Source organism: Urocampus carinirostris, chromosome 15, assembly GCF_059441175.1.
Source record: "Urocampus carinirostris isolate Australia breed hairy pipefish chromosome 15, RoL_Ucar_1.0, whole genome shotgun sequence".
Lineage (NCBI taxonomy): Eukaryota > Metazoa > Chordata > Actinopteri > Syngnathiformes > Syngnathidae > Urocampus > Urocampus carinirostris.
The window spans coordinates 20,737,543-20,755,493 of NC_142363.1; the positions used below are offsets into that span (position 1 = coordinate 20,737,543).

Here is a 17,951-nt window from a genome sequence, read left to right on the forward strand (position 1 = left end):
TGTGTTTTGAGAGACGACCGGAAGTGGGGCCCCATCTTGGGTCCGCCTTCTCATTCATTTTCAAAACACTGCGCTACGATAAAACGCGAGATCTGTCATTCAAGCTTTATTCGTTCTTTTAGGCAGATATGTCCTCCAAACGAAAAGTGGAAGTGGTTGTCCCGGCAGAGGAGAGTGACCAGCTTCATATTCGTCCTCTGTACGAAGATACATTTATTAATTGTGTGTTAAAATATAATGGTAGCTAATGTTTATTTATTCTGGTCTCTTATCCTCAGAGGTGCTGGTCAGGAGGTTGGGAGGTCATGTATTATCCTGGAGTTCAAAGGACGAAAAATTATGGTAATGTATCTATTTGATGTACAATAAAAAAAATCCCCCTAGAGCAGGGGTTTATAACCTCAATTTACTGGGTGTATTTATTTGGGCTACATTGGGGTTTCCACAAGTCAAGTCATGTTTATTTGTATTGCCCTTAATCGCAATGAGTCTTAAAGGGCTGCACAGACCGTATACCACAGGTGTCAAACAGGCGGCCCGCGGGCCAGATCAGGCCCCGCTAAGAGATTTAATCCAGCCCGCGAGACAACACTCAGAGAAGCGCAAGAGAAAAATGAAATGAAATGATCTGCATTTATATCGCGCTTTTCAAGTCAATGACTTCCCAAAGCGCTTTACAATGTGCTCCACATTTCTTAATAGCGGCCTTGCAGCCATGTAAGGCGCTAACCTGCTTATTGGGGGTATTAGGGGTTCAGTGTCTTACACAAGGACACTTCAACATGTAACACGGACGAGCCGGAAGTCGAACTGGGATCCCTTGATCCCAAGACGAGCGCTCTACCTCCTGAGCTACTGCCCCCCCCCCCAAAAAAAAAACCAATTTACAGGTTGAAATATATCAACTTGCTGTTGCCAAAGCCAGGTGCCTATCACAAAGACACTGTACTTGTATTTATTTCTCTCTTTCTCTTTCTTTTCCACCCATTTTCTCCCACTCTGTCTCTGTGTCTCTCACTCTCTGTGTCTCTCTTTTTCTCTACCTTTGTTGCTTTGCTCTTTGTCTCTTTCTCTCTCTGTCTTTTACCCTCTTTTGCGCTAACTTCCTTTTTTCCTTTTCTCTCTTCTCTCTTCATACTCTTCGCGCTTTCTTTTCTCTTTTCTCTCCTTCTGTCTTTCTATTTCTCTTTGGATTTCTTTCTTCCTCTCCCTTTCTTTTCCCCCTCCCTCGCCGACTTTTTATCTTTTGTTTCTCACGCTCTCTCCCTCTCTTTTTCTTTTTTGTCCCGCGCTCTCTCCTTTTCCCTCCCTCTTTCTCTATTTCTTTCTTTATCTCTTTTTCTTTCTCTTTAATTTACTTGTCCGGCCCCCGACAGAATTTTTGTTCTATCGTGTGGCCCCCGGGTTAAAATGAGTTTGACACCAGCCGTAGACCATTATTATAACATCCCCTGATCTAAAACCTACACGAGGGCAAGGAAAAACTCGAGTTGGCTATACTCACCAGCTGTGTAAGTGACAAATCCCTAAAACGGGACTAAATCAGGTTATTTTTGTGCGGCAATTACCTTATAGAAATAGTTTGTTTTAGCAGAGGCAAGGGCTGCTTTATACTTCAGCAAGCTGTCACACTTGGTTTGACGGAAAACCTCTTGGTTGGTAGCATGCCATTTTCATTCAAATTTCCTGCAGTATTGTTTAAGTGATCTAGTTTTTACAGTAAACCAAGGCGTGCGTCTTTTAGGTCAAGATGTATGCCGTAGGGCGCTACTGAATCCAGGATACTAACCAAAGCGTCATTAAAATCACTCATAAGTGAGTCAACAGAACCAATAAATAAAGTAAATGACCCAATTACCCCCGGTAAAAGGTCCAAGAGGGCAGAAGATGTACCAGGGCACAACATTTAGCCAGTACCTCAAATGTAACTAAATAATGATTAGAGATAACACTGGTATTTGGTAACACAGTCACATTTGATGTTGAAACTCTTTGACTCAGAACCAAGAACAGTGGGTTTCCATCTTCATCAGTCGGCATATCGATTAATTGATTCAAACCAAAGGTATCAATTAAACACCGAATCGCAACAGTAAGTGGGCAATTAATGTGAGTATTAAAGTCCCCCATAATTCTTAGAAAAGCTCTGATTAAAGCGCTGTTCTCAAATAAATGTATTTTTTTTTTTCATAAAATTAAAAATGTAAATTATTTTTTAATAATAAAGTAAATATAATGCTGTCACAAGTAAATAAACTACTTATAATAAAGCAAATAATAAAAAACATAAATGAACGAATAATAAAATGAAAAATAAAAAGTAAATATGTGAGCAGAAAAATGTAATGCATGCTATTCAGATTTAATTGTGTGTATTTACAGTTTTTATGCTTTGAAATTCTGAACATGAATGGAACTTTTAACGTGAATTATTTTGCACACGGCTTCTTGAAAACTACTTTATAGCTACATTAAACTGTAATTGCACCTTTGTGGCTGAAAGCAGCAGCCAGCACACAAATCAGACTCTTGTGACGTATGACGACAAAACATAAGCAAATACACCCAACTTGGGTTCAATAGCAATGGTCAAGCAGATAAAACATGTTTAACAAACTTTCCTCAAAGACAGAAACGTACTTAAAGTTACGTGCAAGGTGCAGCCATTATCCTTTAAGCTTCAGTTCAACAGCAGTGCCTATCTCCTCCGCAACTCCCCCCAATTTAAGTCAAATATTTTGTGATTACGTTGCAAAAAAAGAAGAGGTTAATTAAGCGAATCCGCTAATTTGTTGAAACTTATAGTCTTTGAGGTGTTCACACTGTTAAGGGTCAAACCAGGAAGTAGCTATCAAATAATAATGCAGGGCAGATGTACATTGATTTAAACAAGTAGTGTGTGAATTTTTAGCCCTGCCAAAATAATTAGCACGGAAGTAGCATCCATATCAAACTTGTGCGGGCCTCAGTAACATTACATTTTCATTTTATGGCAGGAGCCCCAAACTATCAACTTGTGGGCCTGTTTTGAGTGTATAATTTAGTTTAATGTGTGTGTTTGTCAGCTGGACTGTGGAATCCACCCTGGTTTAGAGGGAATGGATGCCCTCCCCTACATAGACTTGATCGACCCTGCAGAGATTGACTTGCTGCTCATCAGCCAGTAAGTTTTACAAAAGAGGCATTGTTTTGTTTTGCTCTCTTCATTTTTTTCTCTTCCTCCAAATGAACCTCCACACTCCCCCTTATTAGATGCTTACTCTGCAACTGTGCTGACCTTTAAAGAATATAAAGCTAAACTAAGCACTAAAAGTCATTTGTTTTGCGTCTAGTTTCCACCTTGATCACTGCGGTGCTCTGCCTTGGTTCCTCCAGAAGACCAGCTTCAAAGGCAGAACCTTCATGACCCACGCCACCAAAGCCATCTATCGCTGGCTCCTTTCGGACTACGTCAAAGTCAGGTAGGGTACCCTATTTTCTTTTTGGGGGGTGGGGGCAGTTGCATTGAGACTAATATAAAAAAACTAATATTTTTTTCTCTGGTAGTAACATTTCTGCAGATGACATGCTATACACTGAGACGGATCTAGAAGAGAGCATGGATAAAATTGAGACTATAAACTTCCACGAGGTCAAGGAAGTGGCAGGGATCAAATTCTGGTGCTACCACGCGGGCCATGTTCTGGGAGCTGCCATGTTTATGATTGAAATAGCTGGGGTCAAGGTAGCAGATTTTCTTGGATTATTGAATACTAATTTGTCGTCTGTGTAACATCTGCAAGAAAAAAAGTCCACGGGGGTATTTATTTTGGCAATTGAGCTTATTCATGTTCACTTCTTTGAATTGCTTCCATAATCTACTCGATTCTCCCAAATACTTAAGAAATGAGCACTGTGACTTAATTTGTTCTATCCAATCAAACAAAAATATTCGTGATGTCGTACTTTGTCTCACCAATAGAAAACATTTATTGTCCACTCATTCCGCAGCTGCTGTATACCGGGGACTTCTCACGACAGGAAGACCGGCACCTCATGGCGGCCGAAATCCCAAGCGTCAAACCAGACATCCTAATTATTGTATGATGCCGAAATGAAACAGGCATAATGGGTTTTTTTCCCAGTTTGAAGCAATAAAAACGTTTTGCTGTCGTTGCACAGGAATCTACCTATGGCACGCACATCCACGAGAAGCGCGAAGAGCGGGAGGCTCGTTTTTGTAACACGGTCCATGACATTGTCAACAGAGAGGGCCGCTGTTTGATTCCCGTGTTCGCTTTAGGGCGAGCGCAGGAGCTGCTGCTCATTCTAGGTAGGGGGCTAATAGCACAATTTGTGCCAGCCATAAAAAAATGAAAATATTTAAATGCAACGAGTATTTATAAATGATTTATTCTCAGATATTCTCTACCTATTAAGTGTCTGTCTTGCCCCACTTGTTGACTGATTTGGGGGGTATTTCTGTAACCACAGATGAGTACTGGCAAAACCATCCAGAACTGCACGACATCCCCATCTACTACGCCTCGTCCTTGGCCAAAAAGTGCATGGCTGTGTACCAGACCTACGTCAATGCCATGAACGACAAGATCCGCAAAGCCATCAATATAAACAATCCTTTTGTCTTCAAACACATCAGCAACCTCAAGGTAGAGGGAAGCACATCACTACTAAAATCATCTTCATGTTCTTTTGAGTAATTTTAAGCTAGATGGTGTTTATATACTTTCAAATATATTGAACTGCTTTTGTTTGCAAATGCGTCTTTACGAGGGCTAAAGCACTTTTAGTTACCCATGAAAGTCTAGTGTTCCGCAGGAAAATGCCTGATTTTATCTTTACAAAAGCATGCCCTTGTTCGTTATCTCTGCCGTCTTCAAGTGATCAGCCGAGTAATTGTGACATTCATACATATCCTTTAACTAGCAACAGATTACAATTTTTATATACTGTATTAATTATCTGCTCATAAGGATGTACAATATTTACTAACTTGTTTGATTTTAAGACTGTACTAAAAAAAAAAAACAAGGTCAGAATCTGGAACACCATTTTGCTGATTTTAATTATTATTTTCTTATTTTACTAAAAAAAAAAACAGTAACACGTTAAAACATCGGAAAGCTAATATTTGTTCCATTGGGGGATTGATTTTCTTTGCGTATTTATTGTTTTTGTTATTTTTTTCTAGAAAACAATAAAAAGACACCTGTTAAAAATATGCTAAATGGCAGTAGCTCAGGAGGTAGAGCGAGAGAGAGAGAAATACAAGTAGAACGTCTGTGAGAAGCACCTGGCTTTGGCAACATCAAGACATATTTCAACCTGCGGATTCAATCCCTTCGTGGGCCTGATCCGACCTGCAGTCTGCCTGTTTGACACCCCTGCCTTAGTGGGAACAAAAACTATCTCCCGTGTCTTCAATTTCTAGAGCATGGACCACTTTGACGACATCGGCCCTAGTGTGGTGATGGCATCCCCTGGCATGATGCAAAGCGGACTTTCCAGGGAGCTCTTCGAAAGCTGGTGCACGGACAAGAGAAATGGAGTCATCATCGCCGGATACTGCGTGGAGGGAACGCTGGCCAAGGTCCGCTATCACCACTTGTCCGGATTGAGCACAAACACGCATGATAGCTAAATTATATGTGGACAGCACATCATGTCCGAGCCGGAGGAGATCACCACCATGTCGGGGCAGAAGCTTCAGCTGAAGATGTCGGTGGACTACATCTCTTTTTCAGCTCACACAGACTACCAGCAGACCAGCGAGTTCATCCGCGCTCTCAAACCTCCGCATGTGGTAGGGAAGCTGCGATGCATAATTTATTGTAAAAGTTATTACATTCCCCTTTTCACTTAGAAGGCATTGAATTCATTATTCTAAAAACAAGGCCTTAATTGGCATTATAATGTCTTCAACTAAAAAGATTTACTAACATTTATCAATAATTCACGGATTCACTTTCGTGGTAACTATCAAAACGTTGATGTGGTTTCAGTCGGACCTTTCAGAACAGACACATGTCTTAGGTCTACCTACAATACATAAAGCAACTTCGGACAGAGACGTTTACTTTGGACCATGGGAAAGTGTATATTTAACAAGAAGTGTCTGTCCGACAAACGTTTTTTTGCCATGGCTAAAAGCTGTGCCAGGTAATGAGTACGAGGCAGGTATGTCAAAAAGTGAATACACCCCTCACATTTCTGCAGAAATGTCATCATTATGTTTAATTAAACAACACTGAAGAAACAATGCTTTGACAAATTGTAGTCTGTGTAAAGCTTATATAGCAGTGTAAATTGATTTTCCCACTCAAAATATAGCCATTGGTAGCTAAACCTCTGGTTACAAAAGTGAGTACACCCTAAGGTAAAAGTTCCTGAAGTTCAAAATTTGGTGCGGCCACCATGATTTTGCAGAACCACCTTAATCTTAGCCATGAATTTCACCAGAGCCTCACAAATTGCTACTGGAATGCTCTTCCACCCCTCCATGACAGCATTACTGAGCTTGGGGGTAGTTGAGATATTGTGCTTTTCCACCTTCCGCTTGAGGACTCCCCAAAGATGTTCTTTTGGATTTAGATCTGGACACATACTTGGCCAGTCTATCTCCTTTATTTACCCTTAGTCCCTTTAGAAAAGCCTTAGTCATCTTACAGGTGTATTTGGGGTCATTGTCAGGCTGGAACATTGACCTGTGACTCAGTTTCCAGAGGTAGGGGATCATTCCTTGCTCCAGTATTTCACAGTACATGCTTGAGTTCATGTTTTGCTCGATGGAATGCAACTCCCCGACTCCAGTTGCACTCATGCAGCCCCAAACCATGACATTCCCAACACAATTCTTGACTTAAGGCACAACATAAACATGTTTGTACTCTTCACCTGGTTGCCGCCACACATACTTCACACCAACTGAGCCAAATAAATTAATGTTAGTCTCATCAGACAAGAGGATATCTTCCCAGTAAGCCATACTTCTTTTAATTGTGTCTAAACGATGTTTATTGAGTAATTTTCTGTTAAAAATTATAATAAGATCTCTGCAGAAATGTGAGGGGTGTACTCACTTTTGTAGCATACCGTATCTATTGTGTGCAAGAAATAATTGCGTTTTTTTTTTTTTTTTTTTGGTTTCATTGTTCTTTTCTTGTAGACTTGGTCCTAAATTTGATTTCAAGAGGCATTGAAAACGTCTTGAAGAGTCTTGAATTTATCTTGCTTTAAGCTGTAGGAACCTTGCTCAGTTGCTTTTCAGTCAAAAAACAAGACTGTCAACTGGTTGAAACCGTCCCCCCTCCCGTCCTCAGATCTTGGTCCACGGCGAGCAGAACGAGATGGCGCGCCTGAAGGCGGCGCTCATCCGAGAGTACGAGGATAATGACCAGGTTCACATCGAAGTCCACAACCCTCGCAACACTGAGTCTGTCACCCTCAACTTCCGTGGGGAGAAACTAGCCAAGGTTGTGAAACGTCATCACAGGTCGAAGAATGCATTTGATTTTGTTAGCTTGCCCAGCAATAATGTGCGGTTCCATTTAGGTAATGGGCTCTCTGGCAGATCAAAAGTGTGTTCAGGGTCAGAGGGTGTCAGGCATCCTGGTGAAGAAGAACTTCAACTACCACATACTTAACCCTTCGGACCTTTCCCGTGAGTCAAGTCCTCGATATTCCGGGTTACATCCAACATGTATCAACATGCTTCGTTTTTGCAGTTTATACAGAGTTGTCCATGAGCACAGTGAAGCAGACCCAGGCCATCCCCTTTACCGGACCCTACTCGCTGCTCGTCTGCAACCTTCGGAACCTCACAGGTAAGCCTTCATGCAAAATTAACACAATTTTAACTAATTAAAAACCCCAAAGTCTGTGTAAAGCATCAACTCATGTGTAAACCTTTACTCGTGAGTTAAAGCATGTATAATGTGCTAAAACAAGAGTCAAATCTGTTTTGAAGCAAAGTAAACACAATTGACCAAATTTAAAACTAACATTTGGTAAAGCTTTAATTCCTTCTATTGATGTGTAAACTTTTACTCTTGAGTTAAAGCATATTTAATGTGTAAACACAGGAATTAAATCTGTTTTAAAGCAAAGGTATTGCAATTAACAAAAATGAAACACTCTTATGTTCATGCATAGGTTTAACTGTTCTGTAAACCTTTCATTCAAATTTAGCACATTTAATTCAGGAGACAGCATTTTGAAGAATTTAGGCAGTTATTAAATCAGTTTAAAAGCAAAGTTAATGCAATTAACATCAATTAGAAACGCTTACGTTTATATACAGATTTAAATTCTCTATAAACCTTTAACTCTGGAGATAAAGCATTGTGTCAACACAAGAGTTAAATCTGTTTTAAAGCAAAGTTATGCAATGATCACAAATCTAAAGCTACAATGCATTTAACTCAGGAGTTAAATCATCTCTATTGTATTAACACAATAGGTAAATCAGTTTAAAAGCAAAGTTAACACAATTCAAAAACTATACATTCATGGAAACTTTTGACCCGGGAGTTAAAGCATTTTTAATGTGTAAACATGAGTTAAATCAGTGTTAAAGTAAAGTTAATGGAATAAACGCAAATTTGTAGCAAAAATACGTCTAACTCAGGATTTGAAGCATTTTTAAAGTGTGAACACGGTAATCAAATCAGTTTTAAAGCAAAGTTAATGCAAATAACACAAACTAAAAACTCTTACATTCATGTAAAGATTGAACTCATCTGTAAACCTTTAACTCAGGAGTTAAAACATTTTAACATGTTAACACAAGACTTAAATCAGATTAAAAGCAATGTAAACACAAATGAAAAACTATAACATGAATGTAAACATTTAACTCGGAAGTTAACGCATTTTAATGCATTTTTAATGCGTTAACACAAGAGTTAAATCTGTTTTACTGCAAAGTTAACGCAATTAACAAAAATGAAAAACTCTTATGTTCATGTATAGACTAACTGTTCTGTAAACATTTTATTTTAAATTTAGCACATTTAATTCAGGAGATAGCATGTTAAAGAATTGAGACAGTAATTCAATCAGTTGAAAAACAAAGTTAATGAGATCAACAAAAATTAAAAACTCTTATGTTCAAATACAGATTTAACTTCTCTATAAACCCTTAACTCAGGAGTTTAAGCATCTTTAATGTCTTAACACAGGAGTTAAATCAATTTAAAATCAAAGTTAACACAAAAGACAAACTATTACATTCATGGAAATATTTTAACTCAGGAGTTAAAGCATTTTTAATGTGTAAACACGAGTTAAATCCGTTTTAAAGCAAAGTTAATGCAGTAAACACAAATTTGAAGCAATAATACATTTAACTCAGGAGTTGAAGCATTGTTAAAGTGTTAACACAATAATTAAATCAGTTCAAACGCAAAGGCAATGCAGTTAACATCAATCTAAAAACTCTTACATTCATGTACAGATTTAATTTGTCTGTAAACCATTACCTCGGGAGTTAAAGCATTTTTTTATGTGTTAACACAAGAGGTAAATCAGTTTAAATGCAATGTTAACACAAATGAAAAGCTATTACATTCATGGAAACCTTTAACTAGGGAGTTAAAGTATTTTTAAAGTGTAAACACGAGTTAAAGCAAAGTTAATGCAATAAACGCAAATTTGAAGCAGTAATAACCTTTAATTCAGGAGTTGAAGCATTGTTAAAGTGATAACGCAGTAATTAAATCAGTTTAAACGCAAAGGCAATGCAGTTAACATCAATTAAAAAACTCTTACATTCATGTAAAAATACCTCTTCTGTAAACCGTTAACTCAGGAGTTAAAGCATTGTGTTAACACAAGAGTTAAATCTGTTTCAAAGCCAAGTTATGCAATGATCACAAATCTAGAGCTACAATGTAGTTAACTCAAAAGTTAAAGTATCTAATGTATTAACACAGGAGTTAAATCAGTTTAAATGTAATGTTAACACAAACTAAACTATTACTGTACATTCATGGAAACCTTTAACTCGGGAGTTAAAGTATTTCAATGTGTTAACACAAGAGGTAAATCTGTTTTAAAGCAAAGTCAACCCAATAATGACACATCTAAAGCTACAACGCTTTAAACTCAGGAGTTAAAGCATCTTTTATGTGTTAAAACCAGAGTTACATCCATTGTAAAGCAAAGTTAACACAATTAACACCAATTTAAAGCTATAACACAAACTATAACACCTACTCGTATAACTCCAGTTGAAGCATCTTTAAAGAGGCAACACAAGAGTTAAAAGGGTTGCAAAGCAAAATTAAATTAATCAACGCAAATTTAAAGATTTAAGTTTTGAGTGAAAATTTTGGATTAACTCTGGAGAACTCTGGATTAAATGTATACGTAAATTAAGGATTGACAGCACCAAATCAAATCCATTTCATGAGGTACTTAGCATTCCTCCCCATCAGGTGATGTGCAGGAGCTCGACGGTACCGAGAAGAAAACTCTTCGGATCTTTCAGAGTATTACTTTGATCCACGACGCGGGAATGGTTATGTTGGAGGTGAGTCCTTGGAGGCTAAAATTTGTTCCGATGACTGTTTTTTTTTCCCCTTCAGTGGATTGCTAATCCTCTCAACGACATGTACGCGGATGCCGTCACCACCGTAGTTCTGGAGGTCCAATCCAATCCAAAGGCTCAGAAAGGTATGTGTGGGTAACACTAGTATATGACATATAAAATTGTTATTTGTTTTGCAATATATAATCAATTAAATACTGCAATTCTTTGCTACTTTACATTTTGTGGCCTTAATGCATTGTGGGTTGAAAAAATATTGCGCAACCCATTATCCCCAGTTGAATATTGGTGCATACTGTGACCGGCAGAGCACATTCTTTATCGGCGCCTTTTTTCGCTGTTGTGTCCACCAAAAAGTGAACTGTGCTCATGCGGCCGGGATCCATTATCCCCAATTGCATATTGCTGCGAGCAAGGGATGGCAGAGCGCACCTTTCTTGTGCCTGGTGGCTCTTTTAAGACGTTACTGTATTTCGGCCTGAGATGAACTGCACTTGTGCGGCCATGATGCATTTTTCCCCAACTCCATTTTGTCAAGTCACATCTATTTGTGACGCCCTTAATCACAAAATATCTCAAAGAGCTGCACAGATTACAATGACACCATACCCTGATCTTGAACTAACATGCGGGCAAGGAAAAACTCAACCTTAGCACTGGGAAAATAAGATAACTTGAAAAGAGTGGTAATCCCTTCCATTTTACTGTGAACGCATACTGGCAGAAGGCGTGCAGTTATGGGCTGCCTAGAATAAAATCTCTGGTTGACTATTAATGAGAGCAGCGGCCATTAGAGTCTGGTTTTTCGGTTCAGACCACTGAAGTGTGCCATTGTGGCCCGCCTAAAATGAACTGCTCTATTTTGGCTGTGATCCATTATACCCAGGCGACTATTGCTGAGAGCATGGTCCGGAAAAGCGATTTTTTTTGTGGGGTTCAGGCCACTGAAGCTTGCTGTTATGGCAGATTTAAAATGAACCCTTACTGTTTTGTCCCCAATCTCTTGTCCACATTCGTCGATTGTTTAAAGCAGGGGCCGGCAGAGCTCTATTTATTAATTTTTTTTCAGTTCAGACCGTTCTGGTCCGCATAAAATTAACTGCTCTGTTTTGGCTGTGATCCCTTATCCCCAGTTGTCTTTTGCTAAGAGCAGGGGCAGAGAGAGCAAATTTGTGTCATGCGTGACGGATTTCTTTTTCTGTTCTTTCTGCTTAAAATGAACTGCACCTGTGCGGCTGCGATCCGTTATCCCCTGTTGAGTATTTCTGCAAGCAGGAGCCATCAGAACGACGTTTATTTTCAGTTCGGGCCACTGAAGGGTGACATTGTGGCCCGCCTAAGATGTTCTGTACTGTATAGCTGTGATCCATTTTCTCCCTCGCCTATCACAGGTGCCGATAAAACAAATTTTTGGCGTGCGTGGCAGCCTATTTTTTTCGTTCTTACGGCCTAAAATAAACATCACCTGGGCAGTCGCATTCCCCTATCCTAGGTCGCGTATTGCTGCAAGCTGGGGCTGGCAGAGTGCATGTTTAAAATGGGGGTGGGGGCTATTGCAGGGGCTCTGAGCCCCATTCATCGTAATAGACAAGGGATAACAATATTTAATCACTTTCTGTATCAACTTGTGTGTTTAGTCATGGAATCCCAGAGTTCGATTTTCGACATGGACGTCTTTCAAAGTCGACTCGAAGTCATGTTACAGTGAGTAGGGTTACTGCGTCCCTTTTATATTTCTTGCTCTTGTGATCTAAACACCATCTTGGGGGTTTTAGGGACATGTTTGGACAGGACTACGTGGACACAAGCGACGGTCAAAACATCTTGGTGACTGTCGACGGCAAGACCGTTAACATTTGCTTAGAAACAAGGGTGAGGTGTTAGTGTTCTGCAATATTTTGTACTTCCATATTTGAAATGCCAGAATCTCCTTCCCGCTGACATTTAACACAGAATTATCACGGTTCTCTCCCAACACCAGTCCGTGAGCTACCACGACGAGGACACAGAAGACGATTCCCTGCGGGAGCTGATTGAACAGGCCGTGCAGCGCCTCTTTGACGCTCTGCACCCCATCACATCCATGTCATTGGTAAAGTTGTGAGTGGCAACATTTTTTGAAGTGCAGTGTTACCCATACCATGGGAAAACTCTGGCGGGACACCAGGGTTGAATTGGTCCCGCCAGAGTCTCATAAACTTGTATCATAAATGATATTTTTAGATAGACAATATTTAATGGTGTCTAACACGCACTAGATTATGACACGCACACCTAATTGTAATTTTTAGAAATCGGTAAAAACCTTGTCTCACTTATTCTCAGCTCAAACTTAGCTGTTGTATGCAACAGGAATCGAATCCGGGTCGCAGCAGAGCAACGAATTCTAACCAATAGACCACCAGTGGTATAGATGACACACTAGTTTAGTCACAGTACTAGAGACTAATGCTAATTCCATTGTGTTTTATGTGGTACAATCACGATTCATTTTTTCCCAGTGCTTATAATAAAGGCACACGTGGATCGTAGATTTAGCTTCTTGATTTTGCTCTAAAAATCAAAGTTCAAAGTTCTACGGGAAACACTGAAGTGACACTATCGTATTAGTCTTTACTGGATAACACTGACTCACGGTTAAGCACTTATTATTCATCATCAGAATTCTTAATGTTTACATGTTGTGTTGTTTTTACCTGCAAGCACTTATTTTATTTATAGCGGTAGGATTAGTATTTTTTGTTTTTAAAAAAAATGCTGAGTTGGCTTTGTTTTTGACGTTTCATGTGAATTCAGTTGCACTTCATGTTCAGTATTTAAAATAACTTTGTATTTTTAACGTTTCATGTGAATTTCCAGATGCAATGTTTTTTTAATGTATACGTAAATTAAGACTGTTTTGTAACGTTTTATGTGTAATTACACTGAATGTTCAGTATTTAACGATAACCGAAGGTTGTTTTTTTTTTAAATGTCCAGTGCTTTTAATTTGTTCAAGGTTATTAAGAAAAAGAAATGTACAAATATTATTCAAACATGGCCGTTTATTATAACATAAATATGAATTAGAGACTCCCCGGCACATCATTTGTAGTATTTTCATCATGATCATCGATATATTTAAAGATAGTCATTTTTTAACAATAAGCGTGAGGCACGATACAATGAAGTTATTTCTACCATATATAGCAAGTGGCTTTCTATCAGAAACAGGAAAAAGACCTCTTCTACTGCTGAATCACAAGCTAAATAAATGGACTTCTTAAACATCTGGGTTAGCTCTTTACAAACATTCTCTTGGGGGCCGGACTTGTAGGTTAGAGAGAAAAAAAAAAAAAGAATAGAAAGAGGGAGAGAAAAGTAGAGAGGGTGGGACAAAGATAGAAAGAGAGAGCGTGAGAAACAAGAGACCAAGAGAAATAGTGAGAGAGGGGGAAAGAAAGAGAAAGAATGAAATTCAAAAGGAAATAGAGCAGAGACAAGAGAAGGAGAGAAAGAGAGAAGGGGAAAGAGAGAGCAAATGAAGGTAATAAGACAGAGCGATAGAGACAAAGAGGAACAACAAAAGAAAAAGACAGTGAGTGAAAACGGGAGTAAGAGAGAGAAATACAAGTACAGCATTTGTGAGAGGCAACATGGCTTTGGCAACAGCAATGATACATTTCAACTTGCAGCTCGTTTTTCTCTTGCGCTTCGCTGAGCGGTGTCTCGCAGGCCGGATTCAATCCCTTAGTGGGCCTCATCCGGCCCACGGGCCGCCTATTTGACACCCCTGTCGTAGAGGGTTCTTTCTAAAATATTTGTCCTCTGTTCTTTTAAATGTTTTAAGGTTATGAGAAAAAAATAATAAAATATACAATCAAGCACGGCTGTTTATTACATCATAAAAGTGAGACTTCCCAGCTCCCCAAAAATAAAGGCACAGTATTCATATACTGCGTACACAATTTCCAACTGTGCACGCCCTTTAACAATTTTTCTACGGGGGGAAAAAAATTTTGTTAGACTGATGTTGTCTTGCCTATATCAGCTCTAATCTGGTGTTCCAAAATTCCTTCCTACCCATTGAAACGTCCAATGAATGCGCTCAACGCTGATAGCGATTTTTTTAAAAATGCGCACGTTTTCGTCCTACCAATCAAATGTGCCTTTGAAAGCGATGATATATTCAGTTAAAAGCAGTGAGTACTTACTTTTTGTTTTAACTCAGTCATATTTGACTCTCTCACCAATACTGTTCTATGATGTAACTTAGAAGCCTGACGTGTTTTTCTGTGTTAGCCTTTTAGCATGGTGTTTGTTGACTACCGTAATCACTGAGTGTACAGTATGAACCCTCGTTTTATATCATCAGTAAAAGTTCCCTTTGCTATAATTCTGAGTTTCAGTGTTGTTGGTTTTTACTAGATCATAATAGAAAATTGTTGTAAGATAAAGCCTACGATAGAACGTCTTGACAGAATAGGACATTTTGGCAGAACACTGGATCGTCTCGAACACTGGTAACATGCAACTTTTTTTGATTGCTAATATTTTTGCAGGATTCTACAAAACCTGCCTTTTGTGAACAAATCATGTGCACTGTGTTTGCAAGGTTTATTATCACATAAGAAGCAGAGTTTGTATGGGTGCTAAAAATCTTTGAAAATCCTGAATTTTAATGTTGTGTTTTCAAAGATTGAAAAGTAATTATAGCTTGGGTAAGGAAGTAATTGTAAATGCTTGAAATTGTTAGGGCGGCACAGCAGCTGAGTGGTTAGGGAATCCGCGGCACAGTTCTGAGGTCATGGATCGAATCCAGCTACCTATGTGGACTTTGCATGTTCTCCCCGTGCCTGTGTGGGTTTCCTCCAGGCACTCTGGTATCCTCCCACATTCCAAAAACATGCATGTCAGGTTAATTGGCTGGTCTAATTTGTCCTTAGGTGTGAATAAGAAAGTGAGTTATTTGTCTTTTTGTGCATTGCATTTCTCCTTCCCTCTTAACAGCAACTGGCATTAATTTGAATGGCATTGTCTTATTCAGCGCCAACAGACCCCTATGGGTTGTACCCAAAATAACAGTGCATGTTACACCTAAAGCTGGCTCTATGAAAAGTGCAAGGGTTATGTATAAATTGTGAACTTTTATTATGGGCCATGCAAAAAAAAAAAAAAAACTACCGTAGCATTTCCCAGTGTTAAGGGGAGAACTTCCTGCAACTGAAAATAAGTTACATACTACTGTCATTGTCATTTGCCTATATGGGGAGAGATTTGACTCAAAAATACATATATTTGCGAATGACTCAAGATCTAAAAATCATACGCGTTAATTAATGCACACTCAAGATTCAAAATCACACATTTAAATAGCAGATATATTTGGTTCTTCATGGTACTGGAGATATTAGCTTTGAAAGTGCTTGGATTAGGTCACGAAAAGGGGGTACGAATCCCGAATAAGAGGAACAGTTGTTCTGAGGTCAATGGGTATGCTTTACGCTGCAGTGTTTATGTTTAAATAGAGAACGGTTGTGCAACTATCGCAACAAGAAATCAAAAAGGTGCACATTTCTTAGGTGTTCCAGTCCTCACATCAGCTAGATGCTCTCCCGGAGGTGGCAAACAGCATCCCGGCGGCAATCAGCAGCGCAAGCAAGCTTAACTCCAACAAGGATTCCTTGTTCCTCTCCCCCACCGACTGTTGTTTTCTCTTCTGCATCTCCTCCTTCCGTTCCCGATTGTCTTTGTCCCTCTGGAGCTGCTCACCGTAATGCGAGCGAAAGAACTTGTCGAAATCAAACACACTCCCTCGGGGATCCATCGCCTCGTTACTCCCTCTCGGCGCCGCCCTCCCGGGAGCGACGGGTGAGGGTCCAGTTCGGGTTCTGTTGTTTAGATCAAACTGGCTCAAGATCCCGCGATCGTATTTCCTCCGCAAGCCCTTGTGGCTTAACACCGAATACGCCTCGCTGATGTCCGAGAAGCGGATACTGGCATCGTCGTTGTCGGTGTTTCTGTCCGGGTGATGGAGGAAACATTGGCGGTAGTAGGCGGTTTTGATCTGGGCTTGAGTGGCCGAGGGAGACACGCAGAGGATGTCGTAGTAGCCGGTTTTGCTTCTGTAGAGAGGCTCTTCTGGGGCACCGTTGCTGGAAGTCCTCACCAACGTTAAATGTCCCAAAAGGGAGCCGGGACGAGCGTTGATTTGCGGGGAGAAGATCCCCATAGAGTCTCTACGTGCCCTCGATGAAGAAGCCCGCGCGATATCAACATTTAACACTAAACAATCAACTCCAGGTCCATTGACGTCGAGTGAGATTCCGACTGTTACGTCAGAGTTCACGTCTGCAAGCACTCTTTTACGGTCATAATCCACAAATAACAACCCGGTGGATAATGTCGATGAGTGCACCGTACCGATTTTGCACTTTTTATGAGGCTTCAGTGGCGAAAAGTTGCATATTTTCGATGAAATGTTGAATGAACTTCTGCCAAGACGGAGCATGACCTCCGCCATATTGCCCAACACCGGAAGTGGTATTAACTGTTTATAGCGCCACCTGTAGCCACGGAGGTCAAATTTGAAGAATAACCAATTTAAAGGGGCATTGTGTAATGTTTAGTGACCCCTGGTGCTACAAACAAATCATCCAGTAAAGAAAACATTCATTTGAAAACTAAGCAAAAAATCTATCTATCTATCTACCTTGGTCATATCCCTCAAGAGGGGTGACCGACAGCAAGACACACACATACAATAACAAAGAAAATAAAAGGGAAATAAATAGCATAAAAAACCACACAACTTTTTGGACCATGGCCAACCCAATTGCCCAAACACCCAAACAAGTTAGGCACCTCGGCACCCAAGTTGGTCATACTTTCGTCCCTCCAGATGAAACGGGACACCAGAAAGCGGCCATGTCACTCGGGTCAGGGTGACACAACACACTCTTTTGTTCAACAGTAGGGCCCGACAGCTTTCACTGGTTTACCCCTGCCGCATCATACGGGTGCCCAGTCCATCCTTAAGAATGCGTCCACAATCCCACTATCCTTTCACAACACCTCACCTTTTACCCTGTGGTGAGAGGCCTTCTCGTGAAAGGTAAGAGAATTCTCCCACCGTGGTCCATTGTGTGTCGTAAGAGGCGACTAAAGTGGAGGGAGCGAGGGGACTGGGGATCCTCTCCTCTCTATCTCTACTCCCTAAGAGACAGCAAGGCAAAAAAAGGGGGGCGAGAGACCAAAAAGTCTCGCAAACCCTAGTTATAGGGTCACTAAATGCGAGAGGATGTGGAAGTAAAGCGACTGAGTGGAAGAAAGAGGAGATCGGAAGGATGATGACTAAAAGGTATTCCAATTTTATTTTTTATAAAAAAAAATATACATAGCTCGAAATTTGGATTTCTTTTAC

General features: G+C 40.0%; 2 protein-coding genes across 2 annotated transcripts; one reads left to right on the top strand and one right to left on the bottom strand.

Annotated features, from left to right (window-relative positions):
* Window positions 1–22: 22 nt before the first annotated feature.
* Window positions 23–14,924, top strand: LOC148351797 (cleavage and polyadenylation specificity factor subunit 3). Its single transcript, XM_088353837.1, has 18 exons — window positions 23–199; window positions 279–342; window positions 3,066–3,163; window positions 3,333–3,461; window positions 3,547–3,724; window positions 3,991–4,080; window positions 4,162–4,312; window positions 4,474–4,649; window positions 5,432–5,590; window positions 5,657–5,803; window positions 7,320–7,472; window positions 7,552–7,660; window positions 7,725–7,823; window positions 10,437–10,531; window positions 10,587–10,674; window positions 12,187–12,253; window positions 12,325–12,421; window positions 12,531–14,924. Exons 1-18 carry the CDS (start codon window positions 129–131, stop codon window positions 12,651–12,653), a joined length of 2,094 nt encoding a protein of 697 aa, XP_088209963.1. The 5' UTR covers window positions 23–128; the 3' UTR covers window positions 12,654–14,924.
* LOC148351798 (dnaJ homolog subfamily C member 30, mitochondrial-like) lies at window positions 14,404–17,087 on the bottom strand. The gene has a single exon (XM_088353839.1). It carries the CDS (start codon window positions 17,049–17,051, stop codon window positions 16,128–16,130), a length of 924 nt encoding a protein of 307 aa, XP_088209965.1. The 5' UTR covers window positions 17,052–17,087; the 3' UTR covers window positions 14,404–16,127.
* Window positions 17,088–17,951: the final 864 nt, after the last annotated feature.